Genomic DNA, 19,179 nt, shown 5'->3' on the forward strand with positions numbered 1-19,179 from the left:
GTGTATTGTGGATATTATTCCTTTTTCTGTTTGTAACATAAAACATTTTCATATTTTGCTTTATTTTTCAATAATTAATATCCTTTGAAAAGGAGAAAGTTAAATTTTAACTCAAAATTAAATTAAAATTAAAAATTTAACTTAGAATTAAAAAAAACTTGTTTTGAATAATGGTTTTGTAATTGTTTAAGACCATATTCATCTTCCCTAGAAGTTCCAGAGAATTTCTACTCTATTATATTCAAGAGTGCATTAAATTCTTTATATTTTCCCTATGAATTTCCTCACATTCATTTTGTGGCAGATGTGAGGCTTGGGTAGAGGATAATGATATAGTCACCATCATTATTTGTTCTATTGTCTGCATTCATCCTGCAGGTTGGAAGAATAATTCAATGTGACTCGCCCAGACAATGTGAAGTTGGTGAATGTGTTGTAAGCTATTGCACAGTAGGGGCCTTAAATGTCTCTTCCTGGTTTGATTCTTTCCTCCTGGGGTGGATGCCTTCCACCTACAGATAAGCACAACAGAAAGAGTGAGCATTCCTTCAACCCAGGTTCTGGAATTAACATTTACAGAAAGTTAACCAACGATAGTGAACACCAGCAGAGCAGAGATGCAGTCAGCGTCAACACTGCTTAGCTCCTTCATTTTTACCCAGAACCATATATATTTGTCACATGCTGTTCACTGAATAAAATATTATGTCTTATGCTCTAAAGATGCCAAAGAATGTCATAAAGAAAGCATTTAAGTCTGTGATTCTCAGGAGCACTCGAAACTACTGCCTCAGCAACTCTTTAAAACCATTCCATAGTCAATATTTCAAGAGTTCTATTAATTAATTTTCTAGAAACTATGGGCAATCTGATGTGGGGCTGCTGTATGCTATGTACTTTAGGAAAGCCTTGCTTCACAGCACATTGCTACTGAGTATGGGTTTGCTCAACCATCTCTCATCATCTTTAGAATAACTGGCTATCTATGTACTGTGGTTTAGAAGTGAGGTGTCCCCCAAGAGGTCATGTGAGAGACAATGCAAGGAATTTTGAAGATGAAATTATTGGTCTACAGGAGTCTTAATCCAATCAATGCATTAATCCCCTGATAGGGATTACCTGAGTGATAACCCTAGGCAGGTTGGGTATGGCTGGAGGAGGTGGGTCTTTGGGGGCATTCCACATTTTTGTCCATGGTGAAGGGACCTCTCCTCTCTCTTTCTCTCTCTCTCTCTCTCTCTCTCTCTCTCTCTCTCTCTCTCTGCTTCCTGTTATCATGTCTTGAGCTGCTTTCCATTGCTGTACTTCTGCCATGGATATTCTGACTTACTTTAGGCCCAGAACAATGGAGTTGGCTATTTAAGAACTGAGACCTCTGAAACTGTAAGGCCCCAAATAAACTTTTTATCCTCTAAAATTGTTCTTGTCAGGTCTTTTGGTCACAGCATCAGAAAAAGTATCTAAAAAAGTAATGGACATGTGAGAAAAATAATAGATCAAAAGGCAATATTCAAGGTCTTCTAAGCCTCAACTGTTTCCAAATGTCAGTCTCAGCAACCCAGTGAGTATATCTAAAAATAACATTAGAAAGGTGATTCAGTGGGAGAGTGCCCTTGGGTCCAAAAAACAAATCCTCAGCTCATGTTTCAATTGTTTTTGGTAGTTCGCAAGCTGTGTATATTGTAGAATTTGCCACACTTCTTACTTTTTAAGTTTGAAACAGGGTCTTGGTAGGGTTAATCTTGTTGGCCTTAAACTCATAATCCTCCCACTCAGCTCCACAAATCACAGAAATTATAGGTGTGCACCACCGAATCTGGATTTGCCACCCTTCTAAAGAAAACTATTGCAGGGTATGGTAGGGCATTATGTGATCCCACTGTCTCAGGAGGCTGAGGCAGGAGGAATGCAAATTTGAGGCCAGCCTCAGCAATTTAGGGAGGGCCCAAGCAACTTAGCTAGACTCTGTCTCAAGGAATAGAGACTTAGTATTTTTATATATCTGAAATATTTATGAAGTATATGAAGTAGTATGATTTGTACCCAATTATAGCTACCATGCCCAGTCAGTAGAAAAATGAATTTATATAATTCAAGGAAGAATGTACAGTAGGCCAATTTTGATAATAAGATATGATCCCAGAAAGATGAGCCAGATACCTGCACCTGCATTTCCCTGGAAACCATTCACTGAACGTATGAGCTACAAGTTTTATGGTCACACAGACACATATAGGGAAAGGGTTAAATTTTAATGGTAACCAAAGTTGGAAAATTTCCAGGTTGGGACCCTGAACTGATGACACAGGTATAAAAATGATCATGTGATAGACAACACTTACGGAGATGTGACTCATTTCAGTGACCAGAAAACCTTGGGCCTGGAGGTTGGGTGAAAGAGCACTGGATTGCCTGTGCTCTAAGTAACTTGGAAGCAGAAACATTTTGGTCCTGATTAGATGCTTTGAGACCTCAAGTTATCTTTACACCTGAGTTTTGAACATAATGTTCAGTGCTTAATCAAAGTTGGCAAGGTACTTTAAAAGATAAGAGAAGGACAGTCTCTACCTCTGGAGATAGCCTGCATTCTCATTTGAGTGTATTTGTTTGCTTCACCTCAAAAGTTTCTTTCTCTGAAGACTGAACTGGTTCTCACTTAAATGGGTATTTCTTGCTTTACTTCAAAGAAGTGTTTTCTCTTGAGATAGCCTGCATTCTCCCTTGAATATGTATCTATCTGTGGTGCATGAATATGGGTCTCTGGAAAGAGAGAGAGAGAGAGCAGACCCCCATATCAGCCAGATGCTATGTTTCATTATTGTGGTATTCAATGAGATGAGCAGCCTGATCATTATCACTGTTCCCTATGTGTTTGTTTTCATCAGTGTTATGAGGATCCCTTGTGCAAATGGGCGTCAGAGAACCTTCTCCACCTGCGCCTCCCACCTGACCACCATCACCATCTTTCATGGAACCATCCTGTTCCTCTACTGCGCTCCTAGTCCCAAGACTTCTTGGCTCTCAGTTAAAGTAGCCTCTGTGTTTTATACAGTGGTGATTCCCATGCTGAACCCATTGATCTACAGCCTTAGGAACAGAGATGTGAAGGACACTTTCAGAAAATTAGTTGTCATTAAATCTCTTTGACACTCAATATAATATTCTTATATTTATTATTCTATATTTGAAAAAAATGAATGACTAAAATTCAGACTCTCCAGTTAGAAAAGAACAAATAATTGAAAATGCATGCAAGTGAAATTCCACGTAATGGTGAACAACTGGAATGCTCATACATTTCAGATGAGGGTAAAAGGCAAAATGACTTTGAAGACACTTGTAAAATGCTATATGATGTTATAGAAAAATTTCTCAAAGAACCTAGCAATTTCCTTTCTTCCTATTTGTTCATGAGAAGTGAGATTGAATATTTCAGAATAAAATTCTTCTCTATGACTTGTTCAATAATATAGGGAAAAGAGAAGGGAGATTAGTAGGAGGAGATATTGATGAGATTTTCTTGACCCAGTTCCTTTAAAAAGTGATATTCTTGGAAAATGCAACTTTTCTTTCATGAAGGACTTATGCTGTAGACCTATTAAGGATAAATGGGCAAAAGCAGAAAAAAATATTGATGCATCTTATCATTTTATCCTAGAGAAACTGATTATAGAAAGTTAAAATTACTTATTTAATTATATATACTGCATGTAATTACATATAACTGAGCTTAAGTAAGCCCATATAGATATGTACGTACATATTCCAACATATAGCATAATTATGTACATTTCAGATATGGTACAACATACAAGTATTCCATAATGTGTGTAATCCTTTATGTGCACTGTGCTTTTTGTGACCTCTTCATAGTAACCACATACATTCACCTTGGAGAATTTGACTGATGAGGTATAATTGTCCTCCCATGTAATTGTACTATTGAGATTAAAGATAAGAAGTGTAATTTGTTCATAAAGAATGGTTTGTCCATTGCTGTTAATTCTGGTAAATATAGATTTTGTATTAGCCAATGTTTTATCAGGACAAGAAAATAACTACTCTTTATTGTTAAACCTAGTGGATTTAGAATAGGGATTTATCCTAAAAGTGTTAGAAGCTCTGCTTGACTTAAAAAGGGAAGAGAGATCTTCCATGGAGCACTATGGAAGCCATCAAAATGGAGGAACAAAAGTTTTCATGACTCGGTCATCCCATAATTTATTTATGTGTCTTAGGGATGGCTCTCCTGGGGTTTGCACTGAGTCCTGACAGGTGTGTGTCTTCCTCAAATCTGAAAAGCTGATATAGGCAGATCTCTTCTAGTCATAATAACCAAGCTATTATGCCTAAATCCCCATTAATTGAAAAATGAGTAAAGAAAACATGTCCTATACACAGGACGGAGAACTATTTCACCGCAAAGAATAACAAAACCATGTCATTTGAAGGAAAATGCATGGAACAGGAGGTCATGTTAAGTGAAATAAGTCAGACTCAAAAAAACAAGTATTGTATTTTTTTAAATTTCATATGTGGAATCTAAAATATAGCAACAATAACAAAAACATAATATGGAAATACAGGGGACTTTTTACTGAAGAGGAAAGGGGCTTGCAGTATGGGTGGATGTTATCAAAGGATGTTATCAAAGGATGTTACATGCATGATATATGCATACCCAGGTTTTTAGCATCACAATTCACAATAACCAAACTATGAAACCATTCTAGGCATCCATCAATAGATGACTGAATAAAGTAAATGTGATGTATATACACAATGGAGGAGCTCTAGAGATAAAGTTATGTCATTTGCAGGAAAGTGGATGGAACTAGAGATGATTGTGTTAAGTGAAGTAAGTCAAACTCAGAAGGTCAAGAGTCATATGTTTTATTTCATATGTAGAAGATAAAGAGGAAAAAGGAAAAGAAAGTTGGGGAGGCAGGGATCTCAGGAGAAGAAAAGGGAAGTGAGCAGAGGAAAAGGTCCATGGTGTGTGTGGTAGGGTGGGAGGAAGGTCTGGGGAGAGATACTGGCCAAATTATACTGCTGTACTGTTTATTATGTGCACATATGAATATGTAATAACAAATCCCATCATTATGTAGAACTATAATGCACCAATAAAAATGTGAAAAGAAAAAGTACACGTTGTGTAATGATTACCACAATCAAGATAATTAACATCCTCTCATATCATCACCAATTTTTGGATATGAGATCCCTGATATTGCTCTGCTAGCAAATATTTAAAATAAGTTGCATTCTTGAAGGAACTTTGGATTGTACAGAGGGGAAGGAGGAAAGGGGTGGGGGCCAGTGGGGTTGGGAAGGATGGTAGAATCAGTCAGATATTATTACCCTATATACATGTATGAAAAATCTAAAAAAATATATTTATCACTGTCAAAAAAAGTAAATGAAAAAAACAAATAAGAAATAAAATAATCTACATTCTTATTAACTATGGTCCCCATGTTTTACATGCAGTTCCTAGTCACCTTATAACTGAAGGCTTGTTTCAGTTGATCATTTTCTACTCTTTATCCCCTAAACCCCAGGTTTTCATAGCTATGGTTCTACTCCCCATTACAAGTTTGACTTTTAAAATTTGTTTTAGATTCTACATGGAAGTGAGACCATGTTATGTCTAGCTTAATTGGCTCAGCAAGATTCATGTCCTCCAGGTATTTCCATATTGTTACAAATGGCAGGATCTCCTTCTTTTAAAAGGGTGAATAATCATTAGGGAGAAAATTGGCAAGTGTGTATCATGGCATTTCTAAATAACAAGTAGGTCTGTTTCTGATTTATTCAGAAAGCACTACATTGTTTTCCACAATAAATGCCTCATGTCACTTTCCCATCAAGAGTATATGAGGGTTCCCTGCCTTCCACCTCTTTAAATTTGACTTCTTTGTGATAGCCAGACTGACAAACCTGAGGTGATACCACATTGTGGTTTTGATCTGCCTTTCCCTGGTGATTAGTTATGTTAAGCATGTTTTCATATGACTGTTGGCTAATTGCAAGTCTTTGGAAAAGTGACTATTTAAGGTTTTGCCTTTTTTTTTTAAATTGTCTTGTTTATTTGCTTCAAGTGATAAACTTTCACTGGATAGTATGGTTATTACTCTTAAAAGATGTATAGCTTACAAATATTTTCTCCCTTTCCACAGATTTCCTTTCCATTTTGTTGATTATTTCCTTTTATGTCAGAAATCTTTTGGTTTAATATATTCCCCATTGTTTAATTATACTTTTGTTGCCTGTGTTTTTGATAAAAAGTCCAAAACATCATTACTGTCTCCAACATCAAGGAGCTTATTTCCTGTTTTCTCCTATACATTTTACATTTTGCATTTAAGTCTTTCAAACATTTAGAATTTATTTTGTGTGTGTGGTGTAAGAAAATGGTTGCATTATTGCCAGAGCAATCAGACAAACCAAAGAAATTAAAGGGATACGAATAGGAAAAGAAGAACTCAAACTATCCCTGTTCGCTGATGACATGATTATATATTTAGAGGAACCTGGAAATTCCACCAGAAAACTTTTAGAACTCATAAGTGAATTCAGTAAAGTAGCAGGTTACAAGATCAATGCTCATAAATCCCATGCATTTTTATACATAAGTGATGAATCTTCAGAAAGAGAAATTAGGAAAACTACCCCATTCACAATAGCATCGAAAAAAATAAAATACTTGGGAATCAATCTCACAAAAGAGGTGAAAGACCTCTACAATGAGAACTACAGAACACTAAAGAAAGAAATTCAAGGAAACCTTAGAAGATGGAAAGATCTCCCATGTTCCTGGATAGGCAGAATTAATATCGTCAAAATGGCTATACTACCTAAAGTGCTATACAGATTCAATGCAATTCCAATTAAAATCCCAATGATGTACCTTGCAGAAATAGAGCAAGCAATTATGAAATTCATCTGGAAGAATAAAAAACCTAGAATAGCTAAAGCAATCCTCAGTAGCAAGAGCGAAGCAGGGGGTATTGCAATACCAGATCTTCAACTCTACTACAAAGCAATAGTAACAAAAATGGCATGGTATTGGTACCAAAATAGACAGGTAGATCAATGGTACAGAATAGAGGACATGGACACAAACCCAAATAAATACAATTTTCTCATACTAGACAAAGGTTCCAACAATATGCAATGGAGAAAAGATAGCCTCTTCAACAAATGGTGCTGGGAAAACTGGAAAACCATATGCAATAGAATGAAATTAAACCCCTATCTCTCACCCTACACAAAACTCAACTCAAAATGGATCAAGGACCTTGGAATCAGACCAGAGACCCTGCATCTTATAGAAGAAAAAGTAGGTCCAAATCTTCAACTTGTTGGCTCAGGATCAGATTTCCTTAACAGGACACCCATAGCACAAGAAATAAAAGCAAGAATCAACAACTGGGATAGATTCAAACTTAAAAGCTTTCTCTCAGCAAAGGAAACTATCAGAAATGTGAAGAGAGAGCCTACAGAGTGGGAGAATATCTTTGCCAACCATACCTCAGATAGAGCGCTAATTTCCAGAATCTATAAAGAACTCAAAAAACTCTACACGAAGAATACAAATAATCCAATCAACAAATGGGCTAAGGAAATGAACAGACACTTCACAGAAGAAGATGTACAAGTAATCAACAGATATATGAAAAAATGTTCAACATCCCTAGTAATAAGGGAAATGCAAATCAAAACTACCCTAAGATTTCATCTCACCCCAATTAGAATGGCGATTATCAAGAATACAAGCAACAATAGGTGTTGGCGAGGATGTGGTGAAAAAGGAACACTCATACATTGCTGGTGGGGTTGCAAATTAGTGCAGCCACTCTGGAAAGCAGTGTGGAGATTCCTCAGAAAGCTTGGAATGGAAACACCATTTGACCCAGCTATCCCACTCCTTGGCCTATACCCAAAGGACTTAAAATCAGCATACTACAGAGATACAGCCACATCAATGTTCATTGCTGCTCAATTCACCATAGCCAGATTGTGGCAACCAACCTAGATGCCCTTCAGTTGATGAATGGATAAAGAAACTGTGGCATATTTATACAATGGAATATTACTCCGCAATGAAGAATGATAAAATTATGGCATTTGTAGGCAAATGGTCGAAATTGGAGAATATCATGCTAAGTGAGATAAGCCAATCTCAAAAAACTAAAGGTCGAATGATCTCGCTGATAAGCGGATGAGGACATATAATGGGGGGTGGGAGGGGCTAGCATTAGGTTTAGGGTTATGTTTAGAGTTAGGCTAAGGACAGTGGCAAGAATGAAGGAAAGAAGGACTGTGTAGAGGGAAAAGGGGTGGGAGGGGTGGGGGGAGGGGAAAAATAAAATAAACATCATTACCCTATGTAAATGTAAAAAAATTAAAAAAAAATAAAATAAAATAAAGTGAAACCAGAAAGCAATGCCCAAATATGGCAGAGGGAGAGATTTAACCAGGGTTGTACTTTGCCAGTTGTACTAGTTGTTGAGATGCAATTTGGAAAATGAAAGATTTATTGGGGTGTAATTTTTCTGAAATGAAAGAAGACCCAGCAGACCATGATGCCAAGTGACAAATGCCTCAGTGGAATGAGAAGCTCACTAGATAAATCCTGCATTGGATGGACATGGCTATACCTCGGTACCAGCATTTTGCTCAGTCATTGACTGTGACTCTTCCAACAAGTTATCAGCAGACCCAAAGGGGTTGAAAACTGGAGGCTTGTCAGCTTATCAGCTAACCCTTGCCTAAGGCTCCATCAAAGGAGTATCTGAGCAATACATCTCCAAGACTATCATATCAGCCCTTCCACAACTGAGAATGTTGAGAATGAATTTAGGAGATGATGATTTTATTAATTAAACAGTAAATTTAACCTGCCTAAGGAGAGAAGAAAAAATAGAAGATATGTAAAGGACAGTGAAAAGGACAGGATATAGATTCCTACAGGACTTAAAAGATTGTTGGAGTCAAGATACTAGACAGATTGAGCTTAAAAAAAACAAGAGGTAGAGGTCATCAAGGGGGAAGCATGAAACTAGGATTATGGAAAGGCTTTTGGTAATGAGAAGGTTGAAGATGTGACCCTGGAGTGAATGACTGGTTATGGTCGGGGGAAGCCATTTCACTGCAGGAGGAGGTCAAGAAACTGAGAGGTTCCTGTGTAGAAGGATCACCTCTGAAAATATTAAAAACCTCCAGGAGTTATGACAGAGCTCGATTAGAAGCTATGTGCTGGGAGCAAAATCTTCAAGTAATAAAAGGGGGTGACCTAGGGATTGGCAGGTTATTGCAACAAGGAAAGTGGTGGTAGAAAAATAGATGACATGAAATTCAGAGCTGGGAGGATTTGGAGAGGCGGGAAAATGGAGTAGAGACAGAAATATGGGAGAAGTTAAACACAGCTCTAGCACAGCATGAATGGGAAGAAATTAACACCCACTGGGGTGATCTGCATTGGACCTACTCCATTTGGAGCAAGAAGGTGAGGTTGGGTTCAAAGAAAGATCTGGTGTTCTTGACTGAAGAACCCTTTCATGTGCACTTGCATTTTTGTCTGCTGAATATCTAGTGGATATCATGGTCAATTCCTTGTAGTTCCTAGAAACTTCTTTATCATGATTTCCTGAAATGGTATAAGGGTAGGAGAGAGCAGGACATGAGGAGTGACCTGGGATTCTGAGGTTCTTTATGAGGATAAACAGAACGAGAAACAAAAAGCATGGTATGATTTGTGAGTCTCAGCAAATGACAGTGATAAGGCCAAAATGAGGAAGAGCCTGGGAATGAGCATGTATCTGGGGCACTGAAGCCCACATTATGGACATACTTGGTGTTGGACTGGAGAGCCATACTATGTGCATCTGTGTTTTTGTTTGCTGGCTTATGGTTTTTACACAGTGATCATGCACAATACTAATTTTCAAAGAACAAGGAAAAAAAATACATTGAGTCAACAGAAATGGGAATACAACATACCAAAACTTATATAACTATGCAAAAGCAGCTTTAAGAGGGAAGTTTTAAAATGATAAGTGCCTACCTTAAAAAAAGAAGACAGGTTTCAAATTAAAAACCTAAGTTCATATCTTAAGGGATGAAGAAAAGAAATAAAGAAAGGAAACAAATCAAGAAAGGAAAGAAAAGAAAGAAAGACAAGCTACATTTTGGGTTCTTAAGTTTTTATTTTATAAATATAGTTTTGTATATATTCACAAAGAATTGCTGGGTTTTATTGTTATCCTAGTCACAACCCTTTGAAAGCACCAAACCAAAATTCCCATCTACTAAAAGAATCACAAAATACATGGGATGGAGCAAAATGCTAGCCACGGCCAGTGCTGCTTGCCTCCGACCAGCGGGACAATGACAGGTACTCTTCAGAAGGTCCCGAAGCAGCTTCCGCTTTATTCAGATAACACCCTCAATATATAAGCAGTCTCATGCATATGCAATTGTAACCAGATATGTCCATCCAATCCTATTAAAGGTCAAGCAATCACGAGCTCAAGCATACATGTAAGATATATCTGTCCACGTGCTAGGCGGCTGAACTAATTATCATACAACCAATAGTAAATGCTTCCTGTTTTTCTCAAGGCGCATTCAGCACGCCCTTTGGCTCTCTACCAGTCACCATCTTAGATGCATGTGGTATAACCCTGTGCCCCGGGTCTCGCCCGCCACAGCCAGCTCATCAGTGAAGGTCTCAAACTTATTTAGAAACTTAATTATCTATTTCTGTTTGCTTCCAACTTATCTTAAAATGTGATTTTTGCAATTTGCCTTTGTACAAAATGGCAAATAATAACTGTATATCCTTAAGGTGTACAATATGATGTTCAGGTGTATGCTTACACTGTGAAATGATTGAATCAAACTTATTAATGTTATCATCACATCAATTACCTACCTTTATTTTTTAGTGAAGAGATTTTTCAATACTATTCTTTTGACAATTTATAATTGTGCAATGCATTTTTTGGGATATCCTCTTAGGATTTTATCAAGGAGCATTCTGTTTGTACAATGCATTTTATTAATCATTGCAACCATGCTGTGCATAGAATTACATATTTCATGTCTATCTGAAACCTCATACTTTTTGACCAACACCTCCACTTTCCCCATTTCTCAACTTTCCTAGCTTCTGGTAACCACATCTACTAGATGAGTCTATGAGTTTGACTTTTTTTGATTCCACTTAAACTGAGAGCATGCAGCATTTAAGGGAACACTGTCATGCGGGTAGTGGGCATACAAATTATTACAGCAATGTTGAAGAATAATTCTGAGCATCCTCAGAAAAGCAAAAATAGAATTAACATATGATCCAGCAGTTCTATTTCTGGGCATATATTTAAAGGAATTGTAATTAGTATGTGTAAGAGATATTGACCCTCCTGTGGTCATTTCAGCATTTTTTTATAATAGCCAAGGTAAAGAAACCACCAAAATGTCCATTGAGAAATGAGAACATGTGGTTTATATATGCAATATCACACTATGCAGCCTGGAAAAAGAAATTGTCACTTGAGATAGCATCGATGAACTGTTATCTTCCACATCCTACCTGATGTGGAAGACTGTGGCTGACCCTCTAGTGACAGACTAGAAGGCAAGGATTGACATTTTTCAATTGGTGAAGAAAATAGGTAGAATTTCATTCCTATAGCTAAGAAATAACCTTCTAAAATATAGATGGTACAGAGATTTTTCAGAACATTAAAATATAAAACTATGTCTTCAGTGAAATTATAGTAAAAAATAAGGTAAGTTCTTCTAACAGAAGGAAACCAGATGAATCTTGAAGATGATTGTAGGTTATGGCAAACCCAACCAAGTAGTAGGTCCTAAGATGATTAATAAGGCTTAAGATATACAGCATGTAGTCATCTGAATTGACAAAATGAATGTTTTCTTAATTTTAATAGGAAATTAGAAACAGCTCACATTCCCATGAGATAGATAAAAAGCATTTATTAAACATTTTGCATAGGGTTATGTTAACTCCCCAGCTCTCTTTCATAAAATAATTTGAAGACATCTGAACCACCTGAACATGACCCAACTTATTACATTGATAGCATCAGAGAAATTAAACTTGATTGAAATGGGAAGTTATTACATTAGAGTCTTAGACACAGGATAGAACAAATTCAAGGACCTGACATTCCAATGAAGTGTTCATACGTGAAATCATTTAAGGCATTGAGACAATCCTTTCATGTTGTGAGGGCCTGTGGAGAGGGAGATGGAGTGAGAAGCTAAAAGAGTTTTCTTGAATCTAAAAGTGACTGCTGAGGCATGACTAGCAAGAAAAGGTGGCATTAGCCCCTGAAATAGTCAGTTGTGCATTACTACAACAAAAGCCCCGAGGCAGCTCACTTTTTATAGAGAAAAATTTTAATTTAGCTTACATTGTTGGATGTTCAAAGGCTAAGATTAGTGACCCCATTTTCTTGGCTTCTGGTGAGTGTAGTGAATGGAGAACCATGGTGGGGGGTCCATAAGCAGAAGCAAGTGGTCACATCTCCAACAGGAACAGAAAGAAGTAGATGGGAACAAACTCAGGTTTTTATAATAACCTTCTTGGAACTATTAAGGAGTCATGAGAAATACTTCATGCCCTCAATGACCTTAGGACCTCCCTCCAGGCCCCACTTCTTGAAGGTCACACCACATCCCAGCGGCACCACCCATGGGGTCTGCTTTTAATTTTAACGGGCTTTGGGTGACATACACCATATTCAAACCATAGAGGTTCAGCATCTTCAAGAACACAAACTCCGTCAATAACTCAAAGAGCTTGGAAGAAGATCTTTCCCTGGTCTCACCTCTGATTCAAACTCTAGCTGTAGCTGGAAACTTAATGGCAGCTTGGTGAGACCTCATATACCAATATCCAGCTTAGCTGTGACATGACTTCTACCCCACGAAGAGTGTGAAATTAAAAAAAATGCATTAGTTAAAGCCGCTGAGCTGTGAGCTGTTTGTCATGATGCATAAGAATACTGATGTACAAATGACATGGAAGGCTTTCATCATTTTCTCTTTTGCAGAAGTTGACTTCACAGTGAATGCAAGGTGCAGAGGTGCCAGGGGTAGGGAAAAGACTGCTGTTCCCGTAAGGGAGAACTCTGGAACTCTGGAACAATGCTGAGTCATTCATAATAAAAAGTCTTTATGTCCCATGATTAATAATTCCTGTTTACTTCAGACTTCTGTTATGTTTACCAACTACTTAATATTTTGAGTAATTTTTAAGAAAGTGTGGGCATGAATATATCTAACTTATTGTATTGTATAAGCTTGGAAGCATAGTGTGGTTATATTTGAAAGAAAACGTAAATTCATTGGAATGATGTGAATCAGTGTTTCCAAGGACATGGATGGTTATTTTATCTTAAAAGAAAAAGTCAGAGGTTATATTCTGTCATTTATACATCCTAGGACACACATGACATGTAGAAAATGAGAACAATAATATAGCAATTGCTAAGAGCAGTTAATTCTTAATTATTACATTACAATTTATTTACCTTTTCTTTTATATTTTATTATAATTATCATTTTTTCCAAGTCAGTTTGTACATTTTCCATAGTCAAAAGTTCTAAAATAAATTAATGGAGTAGGCTTGATGAGTCATTGTCTCAAGTGATTAAGAAGAAATTACATTCTTGCTCAATGCCACCTAAAACATTTAATCTAATTTCTGTGTTCAAAATAATTTAGTAAAAATTCTCTATGGTCTAAATCCGTCAGGTCATAGAGGTATAAGTAAGTCCTTCATTTTATTTTCTGCTTAGAAGTCAGAATAAGCTTCTAAATTTCTCTTTTTTCCCATCTCTCTTTCTCCTCCTCCTTTCTATCCCTTTTATCCCTAAAATTTTCTGAAACATATTCCTAGAAAATTTAACTAAAGTTCTTTATGGATGCCTGATGATATCATAAATTCTTAATATTTAAATAATATTTGAGTTCTGAATTCCCTGCAGTCTATCAAAAAATAAGAACAAGATCTTCAGGTGAGTTGGTTTCAGATAGACCATGTGTCATTTGCTATTTTATAGTATTTAGGAGTCATTGAAGTTCTGTACCTTTTAAAGCAGGGAACTCTCTTATTCCAAAGACCATCCTACCTAGTTCATCTTCTCAGAGCTCAGATATTTAAGTTCTAATCTCTCCTTCTTTCTTTTGAGTATCAATCCTGTTTTGTTTTTGTTTTGTGCTCTCAGGATATCCACCATGTGCCTAGTAGTCACACTTCAAATTTTTGAAAAAAATTTTATAAAATCTAGGAATACTCTCAACATTTCAAAATCTCATGGACATAAGAGTATAAGCTAATAGGGAACAGACATCTCATGACATTGCAATGCCCTGATAGTAACAACTGTAGGTACACTAAGAAGCTATTAGTGGAGTACAAAGGGAACATCTCTTTGTGATACTGATTTTCATCTAAGACCTTATGTATTACAAATACTGCATCAATTGACCAAGGAAATAGTATATTTAGGTAAAAGTGAAAGAAAATTAAATAAACCAAGGAATAAACTGAGAATATTGGCATGATTAAAGAAGGTTGAACACTGGGGAATAGCTAGGTATAGTCTTAAGTCAAATTAAAATGATAAATTTAAATTGAATAAACTAAGTGATAGAGAGGAATTGAAGTGTTTGAAGCCATTGCTTGTTAAGAACCACAGGAATGGAGGGATGAGGAAAGGATTCTCTCACAGGCAGGTGGAAGCCCTATAGGGAGGAGACGGAGCCTCTATTCCCATAATCCACCAGGGAACGTTGCAGTTTGGTAAATCTTCCCCAGGCAAAAACCTGAGATGAGAAGTGGAGAACCAAAAGGAGTCAGATTGTCATGAGAAAACAAAGGGAAAGTCAGAAAATGTTCTTGCAGGATGACTGTGAATTAGGAGGTGAGGGAGACCTAGGAATGAGAGTTGAACAGTTGAACTTGCCTTTGAAGTACTAAACTGCACCCACGTGTTCATTGCTGCCTTCGTTGATGTTTGCTCTGTTTCTTCAGTATTTTATAATAATATGAAGTTTGAAAAACAGCACCAGTTCATCACTGAACTAAAAATTAAAATTGGAAAGGCTGAGGGAACCTCCATTTCCTGGGCTGCATAAATGTTAGAATTAAATAAACATATTAACATCATTTCCTAATTTAATGCTTACATTCAAAATAGTTATTATCTTTCCATTATTAGTCTTGCTTTATCCATAAAGAAGGAAAATCTGAGTGAGTTACAAGAGATAACACAGCAAATACCAAAGCCTAAAATTGATTTTAAATCTCCATCTCTGAAGTCTGGGCTTCTCTAGTGGTGGTGTTCTGTGGTGAGCTGTTTGAACTCTCCTGATGATTTCTTTTTCCTCATGAAGGAAGAACATTTTGAGTGTAAAACATAGCCGTTAGCTATAAAGGAGATGCAAGTTCTTTTTACCTTGAGCTGGTAGTACAAAACTAAAACTAGAGTCTTCTGCTTATGGGTTTCATACTAATTATCTTGTGTTCACTTGAACATTTCAGAGTTGCACTTATTATTGGCTCAATTTGTTTTTTATATGATGATGAAATGAATAGGGAATTTTGTGATTATGAACTCCCTGCAAACAGAATACATTTTTGCTTTCTGAAAATAACATATACAAATATAACAATGATTGCATCACTCAAAACTCTTAAGATGATCACTGATGTATCTTCAATCAAACCCTTCTTCAATACATAGAGTGAAAATGTTCCCGTTGCCAGAGAGGTTGAGGGTAGTTACCTAGCCTTTGGTTACTATTACCATATTTTCCAGCCTGTTCTGAAGAACACAGATGACTTGGGGAAAATGCATTTTATTTTTATTTCAAATTCTGAGATTCTGCAAATATTTAGTAACATAATGGGATAGTAAAGTTGTGAGATTGAAAGTTAATGAAAAGTTTAAAAAGATGAAAATGGATCTGGATGAGCACATTAGAAGCATCAGGGCCTATGAGAAAACCAGTGAGGAGGAAAAGAAAAAATGGTGAAGCAATGTACCAAAAATATGTCCTCCTCTTTTTACCAGGTTCTATCTTATTCTAGAGCACTGAGGCAAGTGTCGTGACACAGGGAGGGATTGACAGAGAGCTGGTTTTCTTTAATGTCCACCTGTTTTATGACTCATAGGTTGCTGGGGCAACTCCTAAAGACTTAGGACCTCAGACGGGGCATCCTGGTCTGATTGGCCCCTCTCTGCTTTTCCTCTCCAATACTTCCTTTATACATTTTAGCATTAAATGCACAGTCATTGCTACATTCATGCTGTTAAATTTAATGGGGAACTCTGGAACATGTTTTCTATAACACCGCATAAATCTTTTCTCTCTTCTAAAGGAAATGGCTTCACTTAACTTCTGCCACTGAGGATCTGCTCCAGAACTCAGCTCATAGGTATTAAGCTGTCTAAATGTGAACAAGTGCCACATTTTGTATATGCCCCATTTTACTCATATGTATGTGGAGCTACTAGTTTATAATTCATTGTTTCATTTGGAGAGCTAGATAAATATTTTTAATGTTTTTGAACATTGCCTTTTATGTGGTAAATATTCTATGACTACTAGATCTTTATACTTTTATTCTTATTTCAGATTTTTCTTCCACAACAGTCATGCTGTTGGCTGAGGCAAATCAGACTTTTGAAGTCACCTTCATCCTCCTGGGCTTCTCAGAGTTCCCAGACCTTCAGGTGCCCCTGTTCCTGGTGTTCCTGACCATCTATACAGTCACAGCTGTCAGAAATCTGAGCATGATCCTGATCATCAGAATCAATCCCAAACTTCACACCCCTATATACTTTTTTCTTAGCCACTTGTCCTTTATTGATTTCTGGTATTCCACTACGGTGACCCCCAAACTTCTGGAGAACCTGGTTATGGAAGACAGAACCATCTCCTTTATAGGATGCATCACACAATTCTTCTTGGCTTGCATATTTGTAGTGGTGGAAACCTTCATGTTGGCAGTGATGTCCTATGACTGGTTTGTGGCAGGTTGTCACCCTCTCCTCTACACAGTCATCATGTCCCAGAAGCTGTGTGCATCACTAGTGGCTGGAACCTACACATGGGGTATAGTCTACTCCCTGACACTCACCTATTTTGTCTTGGCATTATCCTTCTGTGGGTCTAATGTCATCAGTAATTTTGTCTGTGAGCACTCTGCCATTGTCTCTGTCTCCTGCTCAGACCCCTCTGTCAGTCAAATGCTTTGTTTCATCATCACCATATTTGATGAGGTGAGCAGCCTCTTCATCATCCTCAGTACTTATATATCCATCTTTGTCACTGTCGTGAAAATGTCCTCCACTGGTGGATGCCAAAAAACCTTCTCAACCTGCACCTCCCATCTGACCGCCATCACCATTTTTCATGGGACTGTCTTGTTCCTTTATTGTGTGCCCAACTCCAAAAACTCATGTCTCATTGTCAAAGTAGGTTCTGTTTTTTACACAGTGGTCATCTCCATGCTAAATCCTTTGATCTACAGCCTCAGGAACAAAAATGTGAAGGAGAGCTTTAGGAAGCTGATGAATCACCCCAAACTATTCTGTTGAAGATTTATATTTCCAAAGGAATTTGATTTACCATCCTGTAGTTTTTCAGTGGTTCTCACTGATTTGAATGATTTATTCAGTTCACTACTTAGAGTTTCAAATCTATGTTTTAAGACAATTATTTGACCATTTGGTTTTTGTTCATTTCAATGTTAAGCAAAATAGCTCTGTGAATTAATGTGTTACAAGTTGAATAGTGTCCCCTAAAATATCCACTCAGAACCACTGATGTGACCATATTTGGAAATAGCATCTTTGCAGTTATAATTCAGGTAAGGATCAAAATGAGATCACAGAGGATTGGGGAACCTAAATCCAGCAAGATTGTTCTTATAAGAGATAATAAAGGAAAATACAGACACATGAGGAAGAGGGTCATGTGAAGAAGGAACCAGATTGGAATTTTAGCCACCAGTCAAGGAGTAAAGAGGGATTCTTTAAATCCATTTTAGCAATGAGAATGTCAGGGTTACAGTGGAAATCTGCACATACAGAGAGCATTCAGAGTTGAATAGGAATGTGTATATGGAAGAATGTGTGTACTAATGAACACCTTGAACACATTGTCTTAAAAATTTACCAAATTCTTTCCTTTCTCTTGAACAGCCTGCTGTACTTTGTTATACTACAGTAAATGATGTTAGACTTAACTCTCACTATCAACCAAAATGTTGATTTGGGCTGAGGATGAAGCTCAGTAGTAGCTTGCACTGTAAAATCAATCAATAAATAAAACATTGCATTTATTTGAAGTTCCTGAGAAATGATCAAGAGGGGGGAAAAAGCAGAAACTATTAATTTTAAAAAGCGAGTGTCAAAGTTGATTGTGTAGATTCTACTTACTAATAGAGCAGATAGTATAATAAAGTTAAGAATCAGTTTGTATAAACTTTGCAACATTTTAGTTGATTACACATTAAATCTTCATGGAATGACTTTGTTTGCTAGATAATTATGGCATGATTGCTACTGTTTTGATTCAAATATCCTCTGAACCAATCCTCTAAACCAAACAGGTTTGGTTTAAACTAGAGATTTTCTGACTCTGAAAAAAGATCAAAATTTGATCTGTCTTTTCCCTTACTAATTACACTTTGTGTTGCCAAGGTCTCTCAGGATATGTCCTGTGCACACATCTGAAATGTTACTCTGCAGAATCTTAATGATTAAATATTAATTATATCCCTAGAGGAAATTCTATTCATGGCAAATAAAACCTTTAACTTCATTTTGCTATAAATATATATCACCAAACCTTTTATATGATAGTAGATCATTTTAAAGCATAAAACTGATAGGTCCATCACTTATATTTTAGTTGTAATGCAGGGGTAACACACACATCACCATGATTCTGGGCAATACTGTTATACTGTATTACACATTCTCCAGATAATGCAACTGAAGATTGGTTCACTCTGGGAAACAAAATGGGGATCTTAAGTCTTAATTCCACTACTAAACCCTGTGCTTCTGTGTGTGTGGCAGAGATGGGGGTGTGACATTTTGTTATTGAAGATTAAGAAACAT

The 19,179-nt window shown here is 36.8% G+C and overlaps 1 protein-coding gene across 1 annotated transcript; it reads left to right on the plus strand.

Moving 5' to 3' along the window:
• Positions 1-16,704: 16,704 nt before the first annotated feature.
• On the plus strand, positions 16,705-17,649 carry LOC124959215 (olfactory receptor 5D13-like). Its single transcript, XM_047517803.1, has one exon. It carries the CDS (start codon positions 16,705-16,707, stop codon positions 17,647-17,649), a length of 945 nt encoding a protein of 314 aa, XP_047373759.1.
• Positions 17,650-19,179: the final 1,530 nt, after the last annotated feature.

The sequence above is a fragment of the Sciurus carolinensis genome, chromosome 11 (genome assembly GCF_902686445.1).
Source record: "Sciurus carolinensis chromosome 11, mSciCar1.2, whole genome shotgun sequence".
In the NCBI taxonomy this organism is placed as follows: domain Eukaryota; kingdom Metazoa; phylum Chordata; class Mammalia; order Rodentia; family Sciuridae; genus Sciurus; species Sciurus carolinensis.